Below are 26,430 nucleotides of genomic sequence, written 5' to 3'. Positions count from 1 at the left end.
GAACATAAACAAATAAATATCTGGGCTATAGAAATAGTTTAAAATGTTTCACAGCACAATTAAGGCTGGAGCCATACTGTGCATATCTGCATTGGTGCAAAGTTTTTTTGGATGCGCGCCAAGACAAAACCAGCACTAAAGCTAAGGGACACGAGACACCCCTCCAAGACATAAGAACATAAGAAATAGGAGCAGGAGTAGGCCAATCGGCCCCTCGAGCCTGCTCCACCATTCAATAAGATCATGGCTGATCTGATCCTAACCTCAAATCTTCTATCACTCTGCATCCACCCGAACCCATGTGATCTCCCGGGAGAGGCAAAAAACCAGATAAAGACCCAATGGCCAATTTGGGAGAAAAGAATCTGGGAAATTCCTCTCTGACCCATCTAGGCGATTGAAATTCTTCCAGATCACTCTGTCCCTATATTTTCTACAGTACTTACCTTCTGTAAAGGCGATCTCCACCCCAGCCAGGAACAGGAATAAAACCATCTCCTGAAATCTAACACAGAATTAGAACACAGTAGGAGCAGAACAAGGCTACACGGCCCCTGGGCCCACTCCACTACCCACAGGGCCATGACCATTCCGAACCTAGACTCATGTCCAATTTCCTGCCCGCTCCCCGTAACCCTTAATTCCCTTTACTTCTAGGAAACTATCTATTTCTGTTTTAAATTTATTTAATGATGTAGCTTCCACAGCTTTCTGGGGCAGCAAATTCCACAAACCTACCACCCTCTGAGTGAAGAAGTTTCTCCTCATCTCAGTTTTGAATGAGCAGCCCCTTATTTTAAGATTATGCCCCCTAGTTCTAGTTTCACCCATCATTGGGAACATCCTCACCGCATCCACCCGATCAAGCCCCTTCACAATCTTATATGTTTCAATAAGATCGCCTCTCATTCTTCTGAACTCCAATGAGTAGAGTCCCAATCTACTCAACCTCTCCTCATATGACCACCCCCTCATCCCCGGGATTAACCGAGTGAACCTTCTTTGTACTGACTCGAGAGCAAGTATGTCTTTTCTTAAGTATGGACACCAAAACTGTATGCACATCTCCCATCACTTGGGCTTCACACCAGATGGAGTGTAACTCCAGTCCAGTGTGCAACCAGTTTAAAAGCTGCTGCCTACTGTATTGAGCTTTTTTAATGTTATGAGAAAGGACAACTGATCACCCACTCTCTCCCACCATTAAAAAAGACAGCCAACCCAGGAGCATAAGCACACACGTGGAAGAGCTCATCTGGCAGGCGCAGCGAGAGTCATAGCGCAGCATGACTCAGATCCTGGCAGCTGCACTTCACACTCCATGGTGATCGCTCCAGACCAGTAACAAGTGCAACGTCAGCACTACGCTGTCTCTCAGTCGATATGTATGGGTAAATGAAGCAATCTCATGCTCCCAGCAGGGAATGAGTGTTGAATTCTCCAACCAGTGCTCCCTAGGAGTGTACCTCCCTGCTGGCAACACCGGATCGATTAATTCACCCTATCATTTTGAAATAACCACAAAATACTGCTGTACTTTCAGAGCATCGACTCCTCACAGTGAAAGTTTCAACATCAAAAAAATGTTGCAGTACTGAGAAGTGTTTGACAAGATCAGAGTGTTCTGTTAATTCAAATCAAAAACAGTTATATCCAACACAGTAACTTATTACTCGTAATGGAATACTAGCTGGATTGGTACCAGTACAAACAAGCCCATCTCTGGATTCCAATTGCATGTTCCTTGTAATGAAATAAAATGTAGAAACTGTTCTCTTGCACTCGGAAGGAAGGACGTGCATTTATATAGCATCTTTCACAACCCCAGGTCTTCCCAAAGAATTAACAGCCACTGAAGTACTTTTAAAATAAAAAAAAATGTAGTCACTGTTGTAATGTTGCATGCCAATTTATGCACAGCAAGGTCCTACCAACAGCAATGGATTAAATAACCAGATTTAATTGTTTTAGTGATATTGGTTGAGGGATAAATGTTGGCAAGGCCACCAGAAGAAATTCCCTGCACTTCTTTGAATAGTTCCATGGGATCCTTTATATTTACCAGAGAGAGCAGAAAAGACTTAGGTTTACCATCTCACCCAAAAGATGGAACTTCCAACAACAGAACACTCCCAGAGCACTGAATGTCCACCTCAATTACGTGCTCAACTCTCCGGAGTGGGTCTTGAACCCACAACCATCTAACTCAGATCCAAGAGTGCTACCACTGAGTCAAGATACCGCTCACCCATAACCCCTGGCCTCACTAAACTACACTGGCAGTGTTGAATCTGTGTTTCCAAATGTAGTTATGCTGAATAACTGGACACAGACTACAGAAATAATTAAACAGGTCTTTAGTAATTGAGGGTCAGGGCTAAACTGGAATACACTTTGCTCCACAGGGTTTATATACCGGTGTGGTCACCACCAGTACTACAATGTACAGGAGCCATCAAAAAGTAGTCCATCACCTTAAGGTATCCTCTTAAGGTGGTACAGGTTACATACACTACAATTCCTCCCCTTTTAGCTTAACAGTGTACACCCCAATTTAAACATTACATGGATAACATATATACAACTTTCACACAAAACTGTTCAAAGATTCAGTCTCTGAGGAGGCCTCCTGATCCAGGCCGGATAACGCCTTTCAGGGGTCTCTGGTTCTCGTTGCTGGGGTGACTCATCCATTTGATCTCCTATGGATTGAACATCATCATGTACGTTCGAGTCTGAGGTAGATGCTACAGGCTCAATAACTTCTTCAACTGGTGTCTCTGCCGGAGACATGGGGCCGACCCTTGTTCTCGATTCCACAAGTTGGTCAGCATGACGTCGTATTACGTTCTCTCCAACGTCTACCGTGTACATCAAGGGTCCTTGTCGGGCACGAATTGTTCCGGATTGCCATTTATCATTCCTATAGTCACTGGCCAACACTGGTTGTCCTATTTCGAAACTCCGAGTGGCCTTGTTATTTACGTGCTGGAATTGCTTGTTTTTGACTTCCCTACGCACATTGGGTTTTAACAAATCCAACCGGGACCGCAACCTCCTGTTATAGAACATTATGGCAGGGCTTTGATTTGTCACTGCATGCGTGACGTTTCGATATGCCATCAGGAAATTGTCCACCTTGCGTTGTAGTGGAATATGGTCTTCGCTCATGGCCTTTATCGCCTTTTTGAACGTTTGTACAAATCTCTCGGCCAACCCCTTTGTAGCCGGAGGATATGGGGCAGATGTATAGTGTTTCACCCCATTCTTTTTCATGAATTTCTGGAATTCTTCTGACACAAACTGTGGTCCGTTGTCTGAACATGTGTGTTCCGGCAACCCATTCCTTGCAAATATGGTTCTTAGAACTGCGATCGTCTTTTCAGAGGTAGTGGTCGACATCTTAATCACTTCTGGCCATTTAGAATGTGCGTCTACTGCTATCAAAAACATGGAATCCATGAATGGACCTGCAAAGTCGATATGCACACGTTGCCATGGGGTTGAAGGCCATTCCCACGGATGCAGCGGTGCAATTGGAGGTGCGTTTTGAACTTTTTGGCACCCTGAGCAGCTTTTAGTCAGATCCTCTATTTGTTTGTCAATACCTGGCCACCACACAAGCCCTAGCAAGGCTTTTCATCTAGACTCCCCCCCCAGATGACCTTCATGCAATTCCTTCAGAACTCTCTCCCTTAATTTAGGAGGAATAATCACCCTTGTTCCATACATCAATGTTCCTTGACAGACGGACAGCTGTTCTCGTCTGGCTGAGAATGCTGGTAACAGTGAGTCGCCATGTGCTGGCCATCCCTTCACTGTCAAATCGTAGACCCGAGACAGTGTCGGGTCGTTTCGGGTCTCTCTCTCAATACCCGCATTGGTGACTGGTAAGCATTCGATGATGGTCGAGTGAAATATCTCGACAGGGTCAACTGCCGGTGCCTCTTCCGCTGTAGGTAGCGGCAGGCGCGACAGCCCATCAGCATTACCATGTTGCTTTGTACCTTTGAATTCGATATCATATTGATGTGCCCCTAGGAAAAGGGACCATCTCTGAAGCCTCTGCGCCGTCATAACCGGAACACCCTTCCTAGGGTTAAAAATGGAAACCAACGGCTGGTGATCTGTCAGCAGCGTAAACTTTTGGCCTTGCAGGTAATGGTTAAATTTCTTAACTCCCCACACGAGGCCGAGAGCCTCCCTATCTATCTGAGCATAGTTGCGCTCTGCGAAGGTCAATGATCTGGATGCGAACGCGACTGGCCTTTCCAAGCCATTTGGAAACTTGAGAGCACTGCCCCGATACCATATGGAGAAGCATCACAAGCTAAGCGAATAGGCAGCGTTGGGTTAAAGTGAGCCAACACTTCCTTAGAGGTGATCAGTGCCTTGCTTTTTTGAAAAGCCCGCTTACAATCATCGCTCCACTTCCATGGTATTCCCATTTGCAAGAGTGTTCAACGGGTGTAACACCGTGGATAAATTTGGAAGAAACTTGTGGCAATAGTTAACCAACCCAAGGAACGACCTCAACTGGGATACATTTTCCGGAGCAGGAGCTTTCACAACAGCTTCGATCTTGTCAGGTGACTTATGGAGCCCCTCCTGGTCAATGACGTGGCCGCAGTACGAGATTCGCTTTTGAAAGAACTCACATTTCTGGTGATTAACTCCGAGCCCATATTCTTTCAATCTGGTGAGCACCTGCTCCAAATTCGCGAGGTGATCCTTATCATCATCTCCTGTAATCAGAATGTCATCCAGGTAGCATAGTGTGCCTGGAATTCCCTGCAATACCTGCTCCATGGCCCTTTGCCAAATCGCTGGAGCCGATGCCACTCCAAAAACCAGTCTATTATACCGATATAAGCCCTTATGTGTGTTGATCGTGAGATACTGGCGTGACGCTTCATCAACTTCCATCTGTAGGTACGCCTGCGCCAGGTCTATCTTGGTGAAGTGTTTCCCGCCAGACAGCGAAGCGATCTTCAATCCGCGGAAGCGAATATTGCACCGTGTGAAGAACCGGATTAACAGTGATCTTGAAATCGCCACAGATCAGATGCGAACCTTCCCAGGTTCCCCCGGCTTGTTGCTCAACGAACGCTTCATGATAGGAACAATGGGTGTGGCCCATTCGCTCCAGTCCACCTTAGACAGTACTCCTGAACGTTCTAGCCCTTCCAGCTCTGCTTCCACAGCAGGTCGTATCGCTTAAGGTACTGGTCTGGCTTTGAAAAATTTTGGGTTTGCATGTTCTTCAACCTTGATGTTTGCCGTAATTCCTTTCAGTGTTCCCAGTCCCTGTTGGAACACCTCCTTAGCATCGTCCAATATTTTGGACAGTCGTTTAGGTTTGACGTCGTCCTCTTTACAGGAATCTACAGTCAGTGCTTGTATGGAATGCCAGTCCACATTTATTCTCCGGATCCATTCGTTGTACAGTAAACTTCGACGTGTTCCACATAAGTGGCCCAATCTTCCACATCGCTATCAAAAGCAGTGATGTTACCCGTTTTTGGCATCCTTGTTGAGTTTCCTTTCCTTCGGATATGATTATTATTTTTATTTTTTTTTCAAAATGGCGGCTTCCCGCGCTTGGCGGCTTTTCCCACGCTTGTCTTCTTCCCCCGCCGACTCAAAATGGCGATTACCGCGCTGTTGCCGTTCTCGCCTCCCAGCGGTCCTTTATTTTCCCCTACGCTGCTGCTCTTGTTCCCCACCGCTCCCGCGGTCCTTGTGGACATAAACGCTTTTCTGGCTGCTGCGCGTCTCTGCCCCGATTGCAGTCCGGCCCCTGACACCGGCTGCGGTCGTGTTCTCCGCCCTTTTCGTCGTTTCCCTCCCCTTCTCTTACTGACAACTCGGCCGACTTTCCCCCCCCCCCCCCCGTGCCGCTCGATCGGGCTTACCCGCCGCTGTCGTCGAAGGGATGTTCACTGATGTTTGACTTCGTGGCCAGAAACCAACCCGGGTTCCCGATTGCCTCCCGTGCTATGCAGTGCCCAGCAGGATGTTGAGGGTGGATGTCCTTGATCGACGCCCGTTTCAGAGGCGAAGCTTCCTTTGATGCAACTGCCGCTAGGTAAGATCAGACTCGTCGCCACTGTTGAGTCTGTGTTTCCAAATGTAGTTATGCTGAATAACTGGACACAGACTACAGAAATAATTAAACAGGTCTTTAGTAATTGAGGGTCAGGGCTGAACTGGAATACACTTTGCTCCACAGGGTTTATATACCGGTGTGGTCACCACCGGTACTACAATGTACAGGAGCCATCAAAAAGTAGTCCATCACCTTAAGGTATCCTCTTAAGGTGGTACAGGTTACATACACTACAGGCAGCTCTTCACCAATGATTCACCACAGCCAAAGTGCTCCTCCTCTTTGAAGAGATGCTGGCTGCCTTTAAATGACATCAATGTCACCCAAATTTTCACCCCTCAAATGAGCGAGCTGCCAACAAACTGCAATCGGAACTGGCAGCTCACCAATCATAATCAAATGAAGCATAAGCCATCAATTTGGCTCTTGCCAATGTCATCACAGTGGTCACTACTCCTGTTTTCAGCACAAGCTAATTTCCTTCCTCAATGTTTCATCGCCAACTTAACTGGGATAACTACAAATCCAATCACTCCTCAGTAATGAAGAGCTTATCTTTCAAATTGTAAGTAATTTTCTCAAAGGACACGCTTGAAGCTGAATCTTATCCACTAATTCTCAGGAAAAAAAACCCTCACTTTACATAGTTACCAACTACATTTTCACTATTAACTGTAGGAACCACGAGGACCAACTGCCAGCAAGATGTTCCTGTCAAATTATAACTTGGGGCAGAAACAATGGCCAACACTAAATAACACCACAATATACAAAAGTCCCATAACCGTATCAGAAATCAATTAAAACTTCAAGTAAACTACTTTTAACCAGTAATGTACAGGTTGGTAATAGCAATGCTAGGTGCTAATAATCTTCCATTTTTATTGCCAGCAGTAAACAAATCAGCCAGCAACTATAAGTGACAATTTATACATTGAAACAGGGAAATGTGATGGTTTTTATAGGATACCACATGTGCAATTTTAATACACGAGCTGGATATTTGGCATATATGAGCCTATACTCCAGAAAGCACTGCTTCAAGCAAAACAAAACATGCACACAATAAACCAGCAACAGCTGAAAAAGCAGCTGTTAATTATAAATGTACCTTTTTGCTGCAGGATAGATTTGTGCCAAGGCATCTCCCTTACTTTCCTTCTCCCTCCCTCTCCTCTCCCCCACCACCCACATTCACTGAAGTGGAGAGCACAGAATAATTAGGTTGCATTCTCAAAGTCAGTCAGTGTGCCATGCAGCAGAGATTGAACAGGACCAGCTCATCATAATCTGCCACAATTTGAAAGAGGAATTAAAATCAGATCAGATCCAAAGCTACTGTAGTTTAATCAGTGGCTGGTGAAGTGGCTGCAACATCCACAGTCTTCCAAGCTCCTTTTCTGCAGATTACACCAATAATCACCCAGCCATGTGTAGATACATCCAGCAGCTTCACATCCAGCAGCGTCACTGGTTAAAAGAGCAGAGCCAGAGACACATCTGTTTCCTTAAAATGAAGCCAGCAAAATTGAACTTAATAGCTCAGAAAGACTGGTGGTTTCTCCAGGGGGGTCTCAAAACCATCAACACCACTTATTTTGAAATTTCTAATTAAATAAACTTGTCTAAATAAAGCTGCTTATTGTAATTCAAAAGAGCAATATTTAAAGAAAATTCAGGCAATTTGTGATGCCAGTATTACTGCTCATGTCTTTGCTGCATACCCCAAATTTATCCTCTACTTTTTTCATTCTCTTCTACTCCATTCATTAGACTAATCAAACTCTAGTTATCCAGTTCATCTTCCTCTCCATTCTTGAACAAGGGAATTATATCAGCCATTCAGTTCCAGTCGCCCGTCACTTTAATTCTTCGCTTCACTCGAACTCTGATCTCTCCATCTTCGGCCTCTTACTCTGTTCCAATGAAGCTCAATGTAAGCTCGAGGAACAGCACCTCATCTTTCGATTAGGCACTTTACAGCCTTCTGCACTCAACATCGAGTTCAACAATTTCAGACCATAACCTCGGCCCCAATCTTTTTTTCTCTCACATGGCAGCTGTTGATGATTCTGCCATTGCCATTTACACTTCATCTAGAATCATCTTCTGTTTCTTAACTTGTCCCATTACCATCTCCTTTTGCCTTGCACCATCATCCCTTTTGTCTTTTAATCTCTCCTGCCTTCCATCCTATCACAGACCTTCCCTTTTGTTCTTTCCTCCCCTCCACTTGCTTAAAAACCTGTTCCATCTCCAACTTTTTCCAGTTCTGACGAAGGGTCATCGACCTGAAACGTTCACTCTGTTTCTCTCTCTACAGATGCTGCCTGACCTGCTGAGTATTTCTAGCATTTTCTGTTTTTATTTCAGATTTCCAGCATCTGCAGTATTTTGCTTTTGAATTATATCAGCCCCTCTCCAGTCCCACAGCACAATTTGCAGATTTAAGGAAGATTGAAAAATTGCATTCAGAACCTCTTCTATGTCCTCTCTGACTTCTTTCAACATCCTTGGGCACTTGCCATCAGGACTTATCCACATTTAATTCAGGTAATTTTTTTCAGAACCAATTCCTTTTCTACAGTTAGCTCTGTCATTTGTCCCATTTACTCCTTTAATACACCTATGTTCTCACTACCACCATTTGCAAAAAATGCAAAATATGCATATGGTATCTCCTCCTCCACAATTACACTCCCTCCTTCATCTGAGTGATCTTACTCTCAAACTGATCTTTTACTTTTTGTATGCTTATAAAAGTCAACATTATCTGCTACCCTTTTTTAATATTCCCTTTTCACCTCCCTGCCACACTTTCAATATTCATCAGGATTATCTTTAGCATTGTTAGCTCTAACTTAATTATATGCTGCCCTTTTGTGTTTCATTTCAGGTTGAATCTGCCAATTTATCCATGGAAGGCTATACTTTGATGAATCCGCTTCTCGCCTTATAGGAATATATTTATTTTGCACACTACGGCCGGGATCTTACCTGAGGAGGCGCGTTGGGGGTGGGACTGCTGGTTTCTGGGTTCTAGTCTCGCCCCCAGCGACGTCCGACGACCTGATGCTATTTTCCCGATTGGCCTCGTTAAGCCCGCTCTGCGGGTTTGCTAGCCAATTAAGGGAAAGCCATTGTCAGATGATGTCAGTGCATGACGCTTCATCTGCTGGTTTTGTTAAAGTGACAGGCCCCATAATTTTTTGACATGAATTGTCAGTGTTTGACAGCATTGAGGTGCTGTCAAACACTGACAATCACTGTCCAAAGGTGAGCCCTTGCACCCAGGCTCACCAATGACTCTCTCCTTAGGAGAAAACAGATGGCAGCTGCATGTGAGATTGCAGAAGCCATCTATCAATTCTCTCGATCAGATGAGGCTTCACAGAAACATCAAATCTTGTCACCTGCAGATACAGATAAACAGAATAAAAATATTTCTCACTACATTCTCTCACCTGTCATACTTACCTGTGCACCATTGCACCCATCACACTACTTCTGCAACTGTCATTTGCACACTTACAATGCAGCAGACCCACAGCTCGCCTCGTTGACCCTGGCGGGGTTTCCCGATGTCGAGAAGGCCTCACCAGCAGGCTGAAAATGGGGGAAAAGCCTCTTAACTGCCTGTTAACAGGCAGTTAATTAGCTCTAATCCCCTTCCTGCCGCCAGGAGTCACGCAAGGACCCGCCTCCCGTGAAGATGGTTCGGAGGCCGGTTGGGAGCCACTCCCAATTTTTCCCATTTTCCCAGCAGTTCTGCCCCCAAACCTGCCTCCTCAGGGCTGGGAAAATCCAGCCCTACGAATCTCACATTTGAACAGTTCCAATTGCTGATCTGTTCGCTAATTTTTCTGCCCAATTAATTAGAGCTAGGTCCCCTTTTATCTCACTGAGCTTCACCTTTTTTCAGTTCAGCACCCTTATTTGATTTTTCATCTTTTTTCTATTTTTGCATTGAATCTAATTGGGTTGTAGTCACAATTTCCCAATTGCTCTCCTACTGTTACATCAGTTATGTATTCCACTTCATGTCCTGGATTTCAATCAAGCAATGTGGTTCTTCCCTTGTACGATAGCAAAATACAGCAGATGCTGAATGTAAACTCGAGGAACAGCACCTCATCTTCCGATTAGGCACTTTACAGCTTTCCGGACTCAACATCGAGTTCAACAATTTCAGATCATAACCTCGGCCCCCATTACATTTTTGCTTATATTTTATCCACATCTTTGTTTTGGCCCTTTCCCCCTCCCCCCCCCCCTTTTTTCCCTCTCTCTCCCACATGGCAGCCGTCTCTCATTCTGCCAGAACATTTCACACCTAATCTAGAGCCGTCTTTTGTCTCCACTAGTCCTATCACCATCTCGTCTCATTTTGAATACCTCTTAATGTCTCTTCACTTCTTTTGTTCTCTCCCAGCCCTGCCTTTCGATCTATTTCATTTCCTTTCCAGTTTTGAAAAAGGGTTAGACCCAAAACGTCGACTCTATTTTCTCTCCACGGATGTTGCCTGGCCTGCTGAGTTTTTCCAGCATTTTCTGTTGTTAATGGTTCTTCCCTTGTTCGACTAGAAACATACTGATCTAGGAAGTAATCCTGGATGCAGTCTAAAAAGTATTCTCTACTTTGACCATGTGTATTACTTTGATTCCAGTCTGCATATATAGTTAAAAATCACCCAATATTATTGTCTTGTTCTTACTCATCACTCTGAACATTCTGCAGATCCCCAGCTCATCTCCACTGTTTTGTGGCTTGTAATTCACAATAACAATTGTACCATTTCTCTTCCTATCTCTTAACTCTATCCAAATGGATTCTTAGCGCAACCCACGTGGTAAACATTATAATGAGTTATATCTGTATTTTAGGAAGCTTTTGACAAAGCTCCTTATTAAAGGCTGCTGTATAAGCTCAAAGCAGTGCGAATGCAAGGTAAAACTTGGGAGGCAGATAAGAAACAAAGAGGAAAGGAAGTAACAGACAATTATGATGACTTGGGTGGAGTAGTCAGGGATCTACTGAATGAATAGAATTGAGTAACAGGGACCAACAAATGGAATTACATAAAATAGATTTTTAAAAATGTCAGATGGAATTTAATACAGATTAGTAAATTGCCTGTGGTATTGATCACAGTCAACTGGTGATATAATTTGTAGGGTAGGGTAAGGAAAAGCTGGTGATTTTTTAAAGAATGTGAACCAGTGGTTACCTTCCACTGCATTATACCCAAGAGCTAAAAACCCAATAATGAGTGGGATGGCAGGAGACCTTTTGCATTCTATGACCACCATATCAGGATCAAATAACATTTGTATCAAAAGGAATTGGAGCAAAATCTTCAAAGACTTGAACATTCTTATTGATAGAGTTTGATATTAATAGAGGTTTAAAATATATGTCTTGAAATATATTTTCCTCATCTGGCTTCATGGAACTGGAAGAAAACAAATAAGCAGGTCAACCTAGTATCTCCCTCCTGCACTGTTTTTACTTAATAACATTTTAAATAATTGATTTTGGCAGACTGAATTTTACCACTCAGAGGCAGCATCCACTGCCAGAACCTTTTTTAGTTATCAGCAGACCCCAAAATCTGAGCCAGGATGACGTATTCTTACAGAGGGCAACTTTTCCCACTGTCTGTACAGAGAAAAAAAATTCTAAAATTAGTTTTACTAAAAATGCTTTTTTAAAACAAATTAACCAAAACATATTTTCAATAAAAACAGAAAATGCCAGAAATGCTCAGGTCAGGCAGCATCTGTGGAGAGAGAAACAGAGTTAAGTTCCAGGTCAATGACCTTTCATCAGAACTGCAGACATTAAATTGATGAAAGGTCATCGACCTGAAACATTAACTCTGTTTCTCTCTCCACAGATGCTGCCTGACCTGCTGAGTATTTTCAGCATTTTCTGTTTTTATTTCAGATTTCCAGCATCTGCAGTATTTTGCTTTCGTACCATTTTTAATAATGGTCCCACATACTACAGATCTTGTTAAAAACTCCAATATTGCAATTATACACCTGTAGCTTGCACACAAACTGGTTAATTTACACACAAAAATTGGAAATAATAAACACTGCCAAGATTTTAGTCATCAAACATAGTAGATCTAGTGATTTTCATTCCTTAGGAAATCATAAAAACATTGTCAGTTTTGGAAGTCAAGTCCTGTTATCATAGATTAGAATCATAGAATGATACAACACAGAAGGGGGCCATTCAGCCCACTGCACCTGTGCTAGCTCTTTGAAAGAGCTTTCCAATTAGTCCCACTCCCGGCTCTGTTCCCATTCCCCCCCCCCCTTCAAGTATTTATTCAATTCCTGTTTGAAAGTTACTATTGAATCTGCTTCCACCACCCTTTCAGGCAGCGCATTCCAGATCATCATAACTCATGGTGTAAAAAGAAATTTCCTCATGTCGGCTCTAGTTCTTCATCTTAAATCTGGGTCCTCTGGTTACTGACCCTTCTGCCACTGGAAACAGTTTCTCTTTATTTACTCAAAGCCATTCAGGATTTTGAACACCTCTATCAAATCTCCTCTTAGCCATCTCTGCTCTAAGGAGAATAATGTCAGCTTCTCCATATAACTGAAGACCCTCATCCTTGGTACCATTCTAGTACATCTCTTCTGTGACCTTGCTAAGGTCTTGAAATCATTTCTAAAGTGTGGTGCCTAGAATTAGACAATACTCCAGCTGAGGCCTAACCAGTGTTTTACAAAGGTTTAGTATAACTTCCTTGCTTTTGTAGTGTACGCCTCTATTAATAAAGCAAAGCATCCCATATGCTTTTTTAACAGCCTTCAAAGATTTGTGTACATAAACCCCCAGGTCTCGGTTACTGTACCCACTTTAATATTATACCACTTAGTTCACCTCATTCTTCCTACCAAAATGCATCACTTCACACTTCTCTGCGTTAAATTTCATCTGTCTGCCCATTTCACCAGACTTTCTATGCCCTCCTGAAGTCATCCATCCTACATTACAGGAAACTTTCTGCTATCCGGAGCTCCGTGTGAAGCAACAAACCCTGTTGCTTAGCAACAGCTTCAAAACAGTCGGTGCAGCTTGCAAGCGTCTAGCTGAAGCTGTTGCTTAGCTACAGAGGCGCTTGCAGAGCCAGGACTGGAGAAAAAAAAAATTATCTGAACCGACTCCCTAATTTTGCCCGTACATAGAGCTTTCCGGACATTGAACCTCCGGATAAACAAAAGTTTCCTGTACCAAGTTTCATGTCATCTGCATACTGTCATGCACACGCACACTGTCATGCACACAATATACGGTCCTAATACCGACCCCTGGGGAACTCCACTGCATATTTCCCTCCAGTCTGAAAACAACCATTAAGCACTACACTCTGCTTTCTGTCCTTCAGCCAATTTCATATCCACGCTGCTATTGTCCCTTTAATTTTGCATACAAGTCTATTCTGTGGTACTTTATCAAACGGCTTTTGAAAGTCTATGTATACAACCTCAACCCTCTCCGTTACTTCATCATCAGTAGTAGAAGAATTACCTATGTTTGGAATGGCTGGTGAGTAGACAATTAAAGCCTAATAGAGTTCAAATTCTATGAATGCCATTTACATTGTGTAGAGCATAAACACCGGCATAGACCAGTTGGGCCGAATGGCCTCTTTCTGTGCCTTAGAATGTTTTTCTAAGTTAAAGGTGCTATGTAAATACAAGTTGTTGTTGTTGTTGCTGTGACACAGCACAATCCACTAATGGTCATAGTGACTTATACACTAATGAATGCACTACAGACTACAAACATTAAATCACGTATCGCAACAGAATAAAACTATGGGCTGGATTTTCTCAATGGAGACGTGCTGGAGGTGGAACTTCTGGTTCCTGGGTTTCAGTCCCGCCCCCAGCGACACCTGACCAACCCACACTATTTTCCCTTGATTGGCCTTAAGCCCGCCCGGCCAATTAAGGGAAAGCCGGTGACAGATGACGTCAGCGTATGACGCTTCATCTGTCGAAGATTTGACAGATGAATTGTCAGCATTTGACAGCTTTGAGAAGCCATCAAACTCTGACAATCTCTGTTCTAAGGTGAGCCCTTGAACACAGACTCAGCAAGACCTCTCTGCTCAGCAGAAAGCAGATGGCTGCTGCATCCTAGAATGCAGCCACCATTCTGTCATCTCTGCCATAGAGATGAGGCACCTCCGGATCCTCAAAGGTTGAAGCCTGCAGAAAGAAGCAAAGGTAAGGAAACTTTTTCCAACACTTTACACTCACCTCTCATACTTACCTCTCCACACTTGCACCCATCACTCACCTCTACAGCTGACATTTTGACCCCTCTCACTCCGCAGACCCACTGCTCGCCTCGCTGACCCTGGCGAGGTTCACAGCCGTCGGGAAGCCCGCAATTGCAGGCGTAAAATGGGGAAAAGCCTCAAAACTGCTTGTTAACTACCTGTTAACAGGCAGTTAATTTGCTCTAATCCCCTTCCCGCCTCGAGGAGACGGGTCCCTGCGTGACTCAGGACCTGCCTCTCGGGAAGATGGCACTGAGGCGGATTGGGAGCAGGGTCAGTACCCGCACCCAGTTTCTGCCATTTCCCTGGCAGTTCCGTCTCCATACCCACCTCCCCAGAGCTGGGAAAAGTCCTCCCATAATTTCAAAGAAATATACACCATTTGGCTGGTTCTGAAGTACAAGCTGAAAACAGAACTGAAAGTGGTTCATAAGCAGCTAGTGTCAAAGATTTAATTGAAGAAAGTTATGCACCTGTTTCATCAAGAACTTGAACTCAAACAATAAGCAGTATCATATAACCCTATCATTTAGATCATGCAAAATAAAATCGGAAAAGTATGCCAACTACAAATAGATTATGGCACCATCATTTTCATCATTTATAAAATATTTCTCTTAATTGATTTTACAAAGCTACACTGCACATTCAATTACATTCATTTAATGAATGTCAGAATTATCAAAAGGTGCTTCTTTCCTTATGGTGTACCCATCTATTCTCAAAGAATCAGCTCTCCACTATCAAATCATTCAGATAAAAGTCATTAACACAGCAACCAAAGTGAATTATGGAGGGGAAGCGGAGCATGATGTGCTTCATTGAAATAAAGGCCATTGCTACTTTAACCATAATCCCTGGGAACATGATTTAATCAGCAATCAATTCACCTTAAGCACTTGGTGTAAAAAGTGAATGAAAATCTGCTTTTTAAAGTTGCTAATTTGTAACAGCAAATGCAGATTGTAAACTTAACGTTAGTAGTAAATGTTTGAGGCAAGACACTGAACCTTGGTCAGCATTCTCTCTCAACAATGCTAAACTAAATTTGAGAAACAGCAATAAATGAAGCATTTTGATAACTCAGTTCACTGCCAGATTATTTTTTCTAAAAAAAAAACCAGGACGACTATTTATAGGGTTTTTAGGTACAATTAAGTTCTGTGAAAGATGGGAATGAATAAAAAAAGATGTGTAATGCAATGTGACAATATAGTTCTTTGAATGTGGGAAGAAGATACTTCTTTAACCTATTTTGCAATACACACCGTGCTTAGTAATATGTTGTAATCTTGTAAATGAATGAATGATAACTTTAAAAGCTTTAGATTCTTATGGACTTTGGGGCTTTATGCAACATTCAATATTTTGTTCTTAAACCAAGAAGCAATTAGTTGCTGTACATTATGTACCATTCAACCTTTGGTGTATCAGGAAAATCAAAAATAAACACTGAACAAATTATTGCACAGCTTTTAAAATTTGCTTCAATTATCATTGAGCAATGAAGTCAAAAGCTGCTTATAGCTAAGGCAAATGACGGTGAGGTATGGCATGAAGCGACAACATCCTGCAACAATTCCAGCTAATTTCTCTACAGCATTTTACATACAAAAATCTTGGAGGCAGTAAAAATGTTAGCTTCCGAGGGATCTGAGCAATAATCAAATCATTAAATTAAAAAAAAATCAAATCATTTTCCATACTGATGGTCAAACTATTAAGTACAGTTTCTTTAAATTAATAGGAGTAATGATTTTTCAAACAGAAATTTAATTCAACAAAAGAGCAACATTCGGTAAAAAGTGCAATTTTATTTTCCTTTAAGCTTTGTTCAAACTCCATTCATTCAACATACAAAACCAGGCTTTAGTTTTAAAAAGCTAATCCAATTTTCACCACATCTCGTCATAATTATACTTATGAAATTAAGTAAAAGTCAGCTATTTAAGCCATTACCTTATGATCATCAACCTGTTTCGCAATATCACTTGTTTACATTAAAACGTCGCGTTTATGAGAAGTGGATTAGCAGAAGGGAGAAATCTTCACACTATTTGGCAAGATGGAATGTCGGAAGTTCAATTCTAGGGAATACAGCCTGATATACAAGCTCTCAGTTTCCCAGCCAATTTCGCCTAAAATTTCACCACATCATTGGACTCATGTTGTACATTAAGCAAATGGCCTTCTAAGTACTGCTATGCTAGACTTGCTGCCTCCTCATTTACCTCAGAAATTATGAATGAAACAGAGGCAGCCGTTTCAGTTCACTCAGGAAGTCAATACCAAGGGATTTGAAGAACAATTCTTCAGCAGTATCTGGCAGACATTGGCCCTTGAGGATCACATGGTATGGAAGATACAAACCAAAAATGATATATGAAACTGCCTGGGGATTACACTCCTCAAAACAGCTGTTCCTTTTGTGATTCTAGTTTCAAGTTGCAGAGATAAACCATATCATCAAGAATTGTATTAAAAAAAGAAACAATTACTTCAGTAACCTTACTCTCTTTTGAAACTAAGGTTATATTTAATTCTGCCATTCTTTATAGCTCATATATACATATTTATTCAAAATCTTTTGAGTTAGTAGATTTAAGGGTAGAACATGTATCTCGTGAGACAGCACAGCCTCAAGTGTATGTTGGAGATAGAAATACATTATAGACCCAAGTCTGCATTTTTGCTGCTATTTTTTGACTTTTAACACTGATGTGCAACTTTCAAACTTTATACAATTTGTCAAAAGACTCACGCTCACACTCACTCCTGGCCAATTCACATTAGATACATCCAGATTTCTTTAAATCTGTTTCAAAAGAAATACTTCTGTAAATATATGTTCAAGTACAATGGGTGGGGCAGACAAGATTTTTAAAGGGAGAGAGGGTTAAATCATTGTAAATCCATTTCATGTGATCGACATATGCCATACACCAACATGTTAAGCTTGCTGGCCGAGTTGGACATGCTCGGATGTAATATGCAATTGGGGGAGGGGGTAGAAGACAAAAAGGAACAAAGGAACACAATTCCATCCAGGTTTTTTAAGCTGTGGGTTGGGTCACTGACCCTTGCTGAGCTCTTACTGTTCCCATTGCACTGGTTATAAAGTACTGACCCCTCAACTATGCTGTCAGGCATCAAGCTAGAACTTTCTCTAGCTAAACAAGCCATTCTGTTTGGTTCTTGCCAAAAATTCTACACGCCCAGAATCCATTTCCCACCCCAGCTGCTTACTAAAGTAAACCCAACAGTGCACAACCTTGGACTGAAAAAGGCAATTGAAGCTTAGCTCAGGATTACGCAGGACAGCATCATCAAGACCACTTAATCCCACTCAAAAACACTGCCCGCCTCCTTCCCTACCTCACCATTTTTGAAGGCATCATCCACAACTTTGTCACATCCAGGCTTAATTTAAATAAAAATGTTCATAGTGTTTTGTACAGGAGGGAAAATACCACAAGCATGTTTATACTGATAACACTAAAGCATTTTTCTCTTTTTAATCCCTTCATGTCAATATTCTTGAAACTTTCAAATCTGGTGAACAGTTTCCCTCACAGCTTTCTCTTTAAAGACCTGACTGACTGTCACCAGGTCCTTTGGTCTCCATTATTATCTGTGTTTCTAACCCAAGGGGAAGGCCTATGCCAGACAACCTCTGCGGAGTGTCCTGAACCCAAGAACTCCCAACAAAATGGGTGTGAGGTGTTTACCAATTACCGGGCTAACTAATTGCTTGCTTACAGTCTTTGGGGAAACAACTTGAAGTTCTTGTAAATTCACCTTGCATTAATGGAATTCTTTTCCAAATCTATTCTGTGGAACACAGTCAAAATCCCAAAATATTCCATGAATCACAATGGCCCGAATTTTGCAGTAGAAATAGTGGTGAACGCTAGCTATCAGTGCTTACCATTATTAAGAAGTAAATCAGACAGCAACTTCCAGCATCCACACATATGCAGTTAAATGTGGAAATCAGGCAGTTGCTGTCCAAGATGCCCTGCTCCGCCAGAAGCTTCACTACACTGGTACCTCACGAAGGGGTTCGAGTACAGGAACAAGGATGTCTTGCTGCAGTTGTACAGGGCCTTGGTGAGACCACACCTCGAGTATTGTGTGCAGTTTTGGTTGCCTTATCTGAGGAAGGATGTTCTTGCCATGGAGGGAGTGCAGCAAAGATTCACCAGGCTGATACCTGGGATGGCAGGAATGACGTATGAGGAAAGATTGGGTCGATTGGGCTTATACTCGCTGGAGTTTAGAAGAATGAGAGGGGATCTCATTGAAACTCAAAATTCAAACAGGACTAGACAGACTAGATGCAGGAAGGATGTTCCCGATGGCCGGGGAGTCCAGAACCAGGGGTCACAGTCTAATGATAAGGGGTAAGCCATTTAGGACAGAGATGAGGAGGAATTTCTTTACCCAGAGAGTGGTGAACCTGTGGAATTCTCTACCACAGAAGGCAGTAGAGGCCAATTCATTAAATATATTCAAGAAGGAGTTGGATATATTTCTTAAGGCTAAAGGGATCAAGGGATATGGAGAGAAGGCAGGGACAGGGTACTGAATTTGGATGATCAGCCATGATCTCATTGAATGGCGGAGCAGGCTCGAAGGGCCGAAAGGCCTACTCCTGCTCCCATCTTCTATGTTTCTATTAAAGCACACGGAAAGGCATGAATTTGGGGCACTTGCGTGATAGATACCCATTAACATGCCAGAAAAAGTTAGGGCTTGCCTATTCCAGTGCAAGTGAATTTTTAATGGCATGATAAGTTTAATTACTGCCAAGCAACACCTCTGGCAGCGAAAATTAACTTTTACAAGTGTGGAATCTCATTCCTTCAGATTTTAATTATCTTTGACGATTTCTCTCTCTCTTAACCCCACCTTTCTTTCCCTCTCTTTATTTTGCTTTCTATACATGATTTGGCATTGAATGAACTATTCTAACTTACACTTCCTGGTTTAGACTCTGTGGGGGCAAAATTAGCGCCCCGAAAAAGTTAGCACTCCCGCACCTGAAATTCACTGGTAGCGCCCCAAGAGGGAGGCGGGGTGCTACTGGAAGGGGGGGGGGCTGCACAGGAGGCCGGGGACAACAACGGGGGCAGGGGCTGGCAGGCGGCCAGCAACAAAAATGGTCACCCGGCACCTCCCCTTTAATTTGCACCACCCCGGCCGCAGTTAGGCTCCCTTGACACTGTTGGACACAGCGTCCGCCGGTAAGTCAGGGAGCACTACCGAAGATCGCGGCTGGGGTGTGAGCGAGGCGCTGTGCATGGTGATGACGTAATCACCGGAGGCACAGCGCCACAGGGAGCTAACGGTCACAGCCGCCGCTAACCTCCTGCTGAATTTCGCGGAAGGCGTTAGCGGCGCCGCGCTCAGGCGCTAGTTGCTTTCTGCCCCGTTAGCGCCCTCCTAGAGCGCTAATGGGAGGCGCAAATCAACCAAATTTCCCCCCCCCACCAAACCCCAGTGTGTCTCAGTGAGGATTCTTCAATCTGATTGGCTAAGGAGACACACCATTGCTTTCCCTGCTCACACAGGTCCCAGTTCCCCTGTAGGGGGCACAGCACTGTTTTTGATTTCTAATAACCACAACTTTCAGTGCAAAAGCCTGTAGAAAGTCTGTGGGCAATTTGTTCGCCACTGTCCACAAAATCCAGGCCAAAAGGTACCTGCATAAAAATGTTTTTTGTATTTTTAAATTGGTCAAATTGGACAAGTATCACTTCACAACAAATAGATTCTGACACTGTATTCAACTACAATAGTAATAACTAGAATTAAAAATCAGCATTTGAAATAACATGCTTATTTATTGGAATTACCTTGCAAGTTTTGCATTTGTTGGAGTAGAATGTCAACTATTTTACTTTTTCTTTAGTGATTGAGATAGACATGCAATGTCTGGAAAAAGGATGGTGGAAATGAAAAACTGTCATTGTAAATCTGGATATGAATCCAAGACTTGAACTACGCATTCTGAATTCCTAATAAGGAAGAGCTGTTCATTTTGGTTGAGTTACAAGTACAATTCTTACTGCACTCAAGGCCTGTAATTATGGGCTATAAAACTATAATATTTTAAACAAAATAAGAATTTGGGAGGCAACTCATTCATCTACAGCCAGAAGTCACAAGTGCAGTATTTGGAAAAGAATAGGATTTTGCTTCTTAGTCTGCTTAACATGATATTAAAACAAGAACTAATTTGTTTTACAAACCATGAGTTTAAAATAATACATATTCACTTGATATCCCCTTATTTCTGACCTTTGTTAAGCCACTAATTGGAAAACGATATTATCTAAAGCATACTATAAGCAACCAATTTTCCAGTATAAAAATACAGCTAACAAAATAGCTGACAATAACTTTCATCCCCAACTCCAATTTAGCAGAATATTTTTTCAATGATTAGATTTTAGTTTCTGCTTGTTTGTATTGTTAAAATGTCTTCTCTACTGTCTACCTGGCCTAACACTTGTAACACGATGCATTAACTATTGCCTTCCAGAAATAACTGGTCTCGAGGGGGTGTTAGAAATAGCTTCCTAGTGGGGAAATGACTGATGTCCACTGGTGGCTCTGCCAGTGGTGGAGTAGACATTGTGAATGGCTGGGTTAAGAGTGTGCTGGACAAAAAAAAACACACTACCTTCTCGGAGGAATGCAAATCAATTACCTGCCTACTGCAAAACTAAATAAGACATACTACAGAAACAAATATCCGTATCCTACAGCAATTTGAAACACATATTGATGCATCACTCTCACTGAAATGTGTCATCAATGAATAACAGTCATTGGCAAATATTGTTCTTTAAAATATTCAAACTTTATCTCCTTTAAATGCAAAAAGAATTAGAATCTTCATTCCCATTGCCCTCCCAGTATCCTATAAATTCTTGATTAATGCCAATTTTGTTTTTCTTTAAAACAATACAAATGCTTTTTAAGGTATTTCATTATTGTAAAGCTGGATAATAGTGCATTTTCCACTCCTATTCTTAACTCAATTAGTTTAGACTGCAAGAGCATTGCAAATTAATGTTTTCTTTTTTAGAAAAACAAGTAGTTGCTGTATTTGGTGAGTGCACAATAATTACAACCCAGGTATGGTAATGCAGGCTAATAATATCACACATCTAACAGAACTATTCCTGAGCAGTCCAAGTGCAAGACACCCACACATGTAGTAGGTGACAGTCAATTACTAAACCACCATCTCCCCATGCCCAATTCTCTGAAATTAGAATGATAGAAGTGTGGTATTAAAACTATAATTAACTTAAGTACACCAAAGTACTATTAAAACACCTACAAATTCACCAGCCAGCTCTTCTAGCAGCTCGGATCCTTTCTCAGTAGAAGCTTCTCTGCAGATGTTCCCTCATTACAGGTGGCATAGACCAACATTCATTATTCTCCTGGTTCTTCAACTCCACAAATCACACACCAAGACAAATGCACTTGATAATAATGTAGGCTAGACTGAAGCACAAGGATGTGCCTTAGTGAAGTGTTCCACCATCCATAAAACAGATTTAAAAGCTTCTATAAAAGCTGTCTACGATTTTAGCCCAATGTATATCTTTATACATCAGACAGAGAGCAGGATGATTGCAGAAGTGGTTAAACCATTTTTTTTAATTTTTTTTAAAGCAAGCTTAACATGAGTGTGAACCACTTCTACCATTTACCGTGGCCAATTTTGGTAGATAGATAACACTGGCCAAGAGATTTAAAACCTTCAAGTATTTCATTCTTTTTGATCATGTTTTTGGTTACCTCCCCAGAGTCTTTTCCTACTAATACTCAGCTTCCATTTTCACCTCTGTGAAGCACAGTGGGACATCTACTATGTTATATAAACGCAAGTTGTTGCCGTCATAAATTGAACACCCACGTGGAATCTTTAAACTCAGAAAAACTGTATCTGAATTAAGCCAAAATGGGCAACCATCTGTCCTATCTAGTGAATAAACTATAGGCAAGATGAATTTTAAAAAATGATCATAGGTCAGATCTTTAATCAGCCTGTTATAAAATTCCTATTCAAGCAGGTTCATCTATTATTTCACAAACAGATCGTTGTTTTCTGGACTTTAAAGCTTTCAAAAAGGATTACTTGCTAGGCAATTAATTCCCCCATTGCTGTTGGCAAACTGAAGCAGATATTGTCTCAAATTAGGGTTTCCTTACAAGATAAAAATGCTTTCAAATATAGTCAACATTCTGCCTTGTGAGGATGTCTCACAATTGAATTTCTTTTTAACTTTGAGGTTTGTTAATTAAACATTTTCATCTCAGATACAGCACGACTTGGTTCTAAGAAAAGCACATTTTTCTCTGCCTCAACAATCCCTCCTACATTAGTGTGAAATCCCCATTCCCCAAACCACCCATTACTAAAGCCTCTCTCAATGAGTGTGTCAGCCTACCACTATGGATCCATACTCACTAGGATCTGGGTGAGAATACCCAGCTAAACAAAAACTTTAATTGCATCAATCTATACTGGATTTGATCTCAATGGGGAAGGACAGCGTGATAACCCACTGCACCAGTCTTTAATCATGTTTGAGCATACAATGCAGAAGTCAAATGAGAACAGTGTGTTTTGAAATATTGATTAAATTCTAAATACAGCAGGGGCATGCAGATAGACTAAAGTTACCATAACACTTAAGTGGCTTGCATATTGAGACACAACAAAAGTGGGATTTCAGGATTCAGATACCATTGTCTTGTTCAGTACAGCATGTTCCTGAACAACCTATATTTTTACATTCATATCTCAGGTCACACGCTCAGCTAAAAAACTGACGATAAAAAAAATGCTATTCTGTTTTATTATAGCAAAGTCAATCTTCTCTGCAAAATAAGCTCAATAATAAAAATCTGAGGTGGTTTGTGGGTATACAAATGAGAGATGTTAATTACATTCTTGAATCAATCTGGCACAGCCTCAAATATCAAACTATGCAGAACCGTTCTAGCTACCATCATTCTAAGAAAATCAAGCCAATAGCCCAACGAAACATACTGTAATCCCTTAAGCATGATCAGTAACTTGTTCAGTAAAGCAGAGTTGGATTAACACCTGTGTAAGTAGCTAATTCAGTACTGTGATTATTACCACCTTACATATTCAGACATCATAACCAAATTCTATGACATGGTTAAAGTACATAGAAATTAGAAGTTGCTTTTGTTTGAGAGATTAAAATAAAAACATTCTGACTCTTTACAATGCTGTTAGTAAGGAATCCAATTCGGTTTTGAGCAAATACATTAAGTACAGTACAATGGTTGTGGATCATGAAAGTTCATTATTTACATATGAAAGAAATGCAAATGAAAAATGCACTTTTGCCCTGTGTATTATTTGGAATGGTGTTATTAATAGGCAGTCATAATGGGGGAGGGGGAGTTTTGTTGCTCCCATCTCTAGAACAAAAGAAATACCTGCCAGAAACGTATTTCTAATGAGGTACTCCATTTTCTATTCCATTATTTTAAGAGCCTACAAGAGTATGTTTGTAAAGGTATAACTGGTTTCCTATTCCATTATTTTAAGAGCCTACTATGAGTGTATGTTTGTAAAGGTATAACTGGTTTCCTATTAGGTTTTGCAACTTAGTTAACTCAGCTGTTAAACTGCTAACTGCAACCAGAAAAGTGTGCAATATGAAGGCATGACTGGAAATGGGGCTAATGAATTCCATCATGTTGTAATATTAGCTTGATTACTGAACATGTAAAAAATTATAGAATTCCCACATTAATACTTGAAGCAGAGTTATCCAAACTGGTTATGATGAGTAGGTATCTCAATAGTACAGTTTCCTATTTAAGTTTAGCCATGCAGGAGTAATTGTCCAAATAAAAAACGAATTTAGAATGCATCAGGCTTCTTCCCAGAGCACATAGCTTCCTGATTTACTCCAATGGTGCAAATCCTCTCAGTTCTTGGGACAATGGAGGTCAGGATTCTTAAAAACAATTATTAGTAATGCTATTTTCAAAGTCAGTAATAATTCCCAACAATGTGTTGACCCAGCAATCATATGGTTGTAAACTTCTACCTCTATTTCTTAAGTCTATCATTGTCTTTCTCTTGGCAACCTCAGTCACTTTTGATTAAAGTTAGCTTGCATTGTTACTAATATCCAGACACAAATTGGAAATTACCCTATGATTACACTGCTGTATGAATAGAGCTAAAAAGTTTCCAGAGAACAAACACTATCAATTTTGATGACATTTCCACATATGAACTCACAAGCAGGTAAAAACTTAGTCTTGAAATAACTTTTACTGTGTTCACCGATCATTGACTGGAACAAATACTTCCCTTTTATCATCACCTTTTTTGTTTACAAAATTTAATTGATCTTCCAAGATTCTCACTCTTCCTGCTCCTAAGTTGGAACACTGTATCCACAATGTCTTCATTATATGCATTACCCCATTTAATAACATATACTCTGTTCACAACAAGTTAACAATTTTTGATTCAAAACAGCAGAGCTGAAAGACAGCAATTCACACCACATAGATGGGGGTCCTATTTTAACTCTAAAAAGGGAAGTTACTATAGGCGGGGTTATGTCGCTATTCAATTGTTTCCTTGCTTACATAAAACGCCCATGATATTATTTGAAGAGATTCGCACACAGGTCAAAATTAACTCATTAAAATGGGGTTGGGTGTTAAAACGGTTTGCAATTGGAAGTAACGAGCACGCAGCTGAATCTTGCCGTTTTACCTCCAGACCTGTCCGAGCTGCAGGATGTGGATGAGAGACTGGATGAACCACATGCACAGTCGACAGCAGGTCGAGGTGCCGGCATTCCGGCGCTGCCTGCCTTCGCTGGTCTTGGTGCTGAAACGATCGGCGGCTGCCTCATCGGTGGCGGCTCCTGCTGCTGCTGCCGCCGCCCGGGCTCGGGCACTGCTGCCACCGCCGCTCGAATAGTCGTAGACAAACCACCTGAAACTCAGCACCTGCACCACCAGGGACGGCACCACCACGAAGATGAGCGTCAGCCCGAACCACCAGTAGTCGCCTCTGAAGTAATAGTCCACCGCCAGCCACACGTCGGTGGCCCCGTCCGAGAAGAAGACGAGCAGGGCGCCCAGAACCCAGCAGCAGTCCGCCAGCGAGTACTCTTCCCTCTGGCGAAGCACCGAGTTGACACACGAGCTGTGGCAGCAGCTGGAGCCCGGCTCGCAACAATGGGAGGAGGAGGAGGCGGCGGCCGGGGCCGCGGCGGAGGAGGAGGAGGAGAAGAATCCCCTCTCCTCGCACTCGCTCTCCGCCGGGCGTTGACCTAAATTCTGCAATGAGACGAACGCCGTCACTCCCATCCCGTCCGACTTTGCAGCCATGGTTCAGCAAGGGGGGGTGGAAAAAAAACAAAAAAAGAAAAACGGTACTCCCTCCTCCTCCTCCTCCTCTCTCACGGACTGACAACTCGCTTCCGGAGAAGCGACGCCTTTTTTAAACCGCCTGGGCAAGAGAAAAAAAACTTCCGGCGGCTTTGGGTTGGGCTGGGTGAGAGAGAGAGAGAGAGCAGCGAGGCGAGCTCCTCACTCCCCCTCCGCTCCTCCCCGCTCTGGCGGCACAGCCAGTCGATCTGCGGGATCTGCCTGCCTGCCTGCCTCCCTCCCACTGGAGCCCAGCTCCATTAACGTGGCTGCATCGCCGAGTCTGCAAAGGCGCTTCCCCCTTTTGTCTTACACAGAGACCCAGGCAAGAATTCAACAGGCACCCCCCCCTCCTCCCCGAACACATCATTACTGCCTATACACAATAGCGCAATAATTCGACCCCCTGTGCAGGCTACATCCAAACATTTGCACTTTCTTACATCTGATGCACCCATGATGGCAGTGTTTTACACCTTGCTTGCATTGGGATATTCGAACAAGGATTCTGAGAAACCTTAACTCCAGTATTTATTGTTGTAG

The 26,430-nt window shown here is 42.3% G+C and overlaps 1 protein-coding gene across 2 annotated transcripts in view; it reads right to left on the bottom strand.

Moving 5' to 3' along the window:
• The window catches only part of LOC147108742 (XK-related protein 7-like), a 50,588-nt gene extending 24,379 nt beyond the window's left edge, over positions 1 to 26,209 (bottom strand). The window contains exon 1 of one of the 2 annotated variants that reach the window (XR_015080641.1): positions 25,226 to 26,209. Coding sequence is in view for 1 of the 2 variants with exons in the window: in XM_086005505.1 (XP_085861631.1) it covers positions 25,226 to 25,848 (623 nt within the window). In the remaining variant the exon portion in view is untranslated. The remainder of the gene's footprint in view (positions 1 to 25,225) is intronic. The other variant, XM_086005505.1, reaches the window with a different exon arrangement.
• Positions 26,210 to 26,430: the final 221 nt, after the last annotated feature.

The sequence above is a fragment of the Somniosus microcephalus genome, chromosome 13 (assembly GCF_052327205.1).
Source record: "Somniosus microcephalus isolate GS21.2 chromosome 13, FLI_Smic_1.0, whole genome shotgun sequence".
In the NCBI taxonomy this organism is placed as follows: Eukaryota; Metazoa; Chordata; class Chondrichthyes; order Squaliformes; family Somniosidae; genus Somniosus; species Somniosus microcephalus.
Note: the sequence above shows the minus strand (reverse complement) of the source record. Positions and strands in the feature narration are given on the sequence as shown.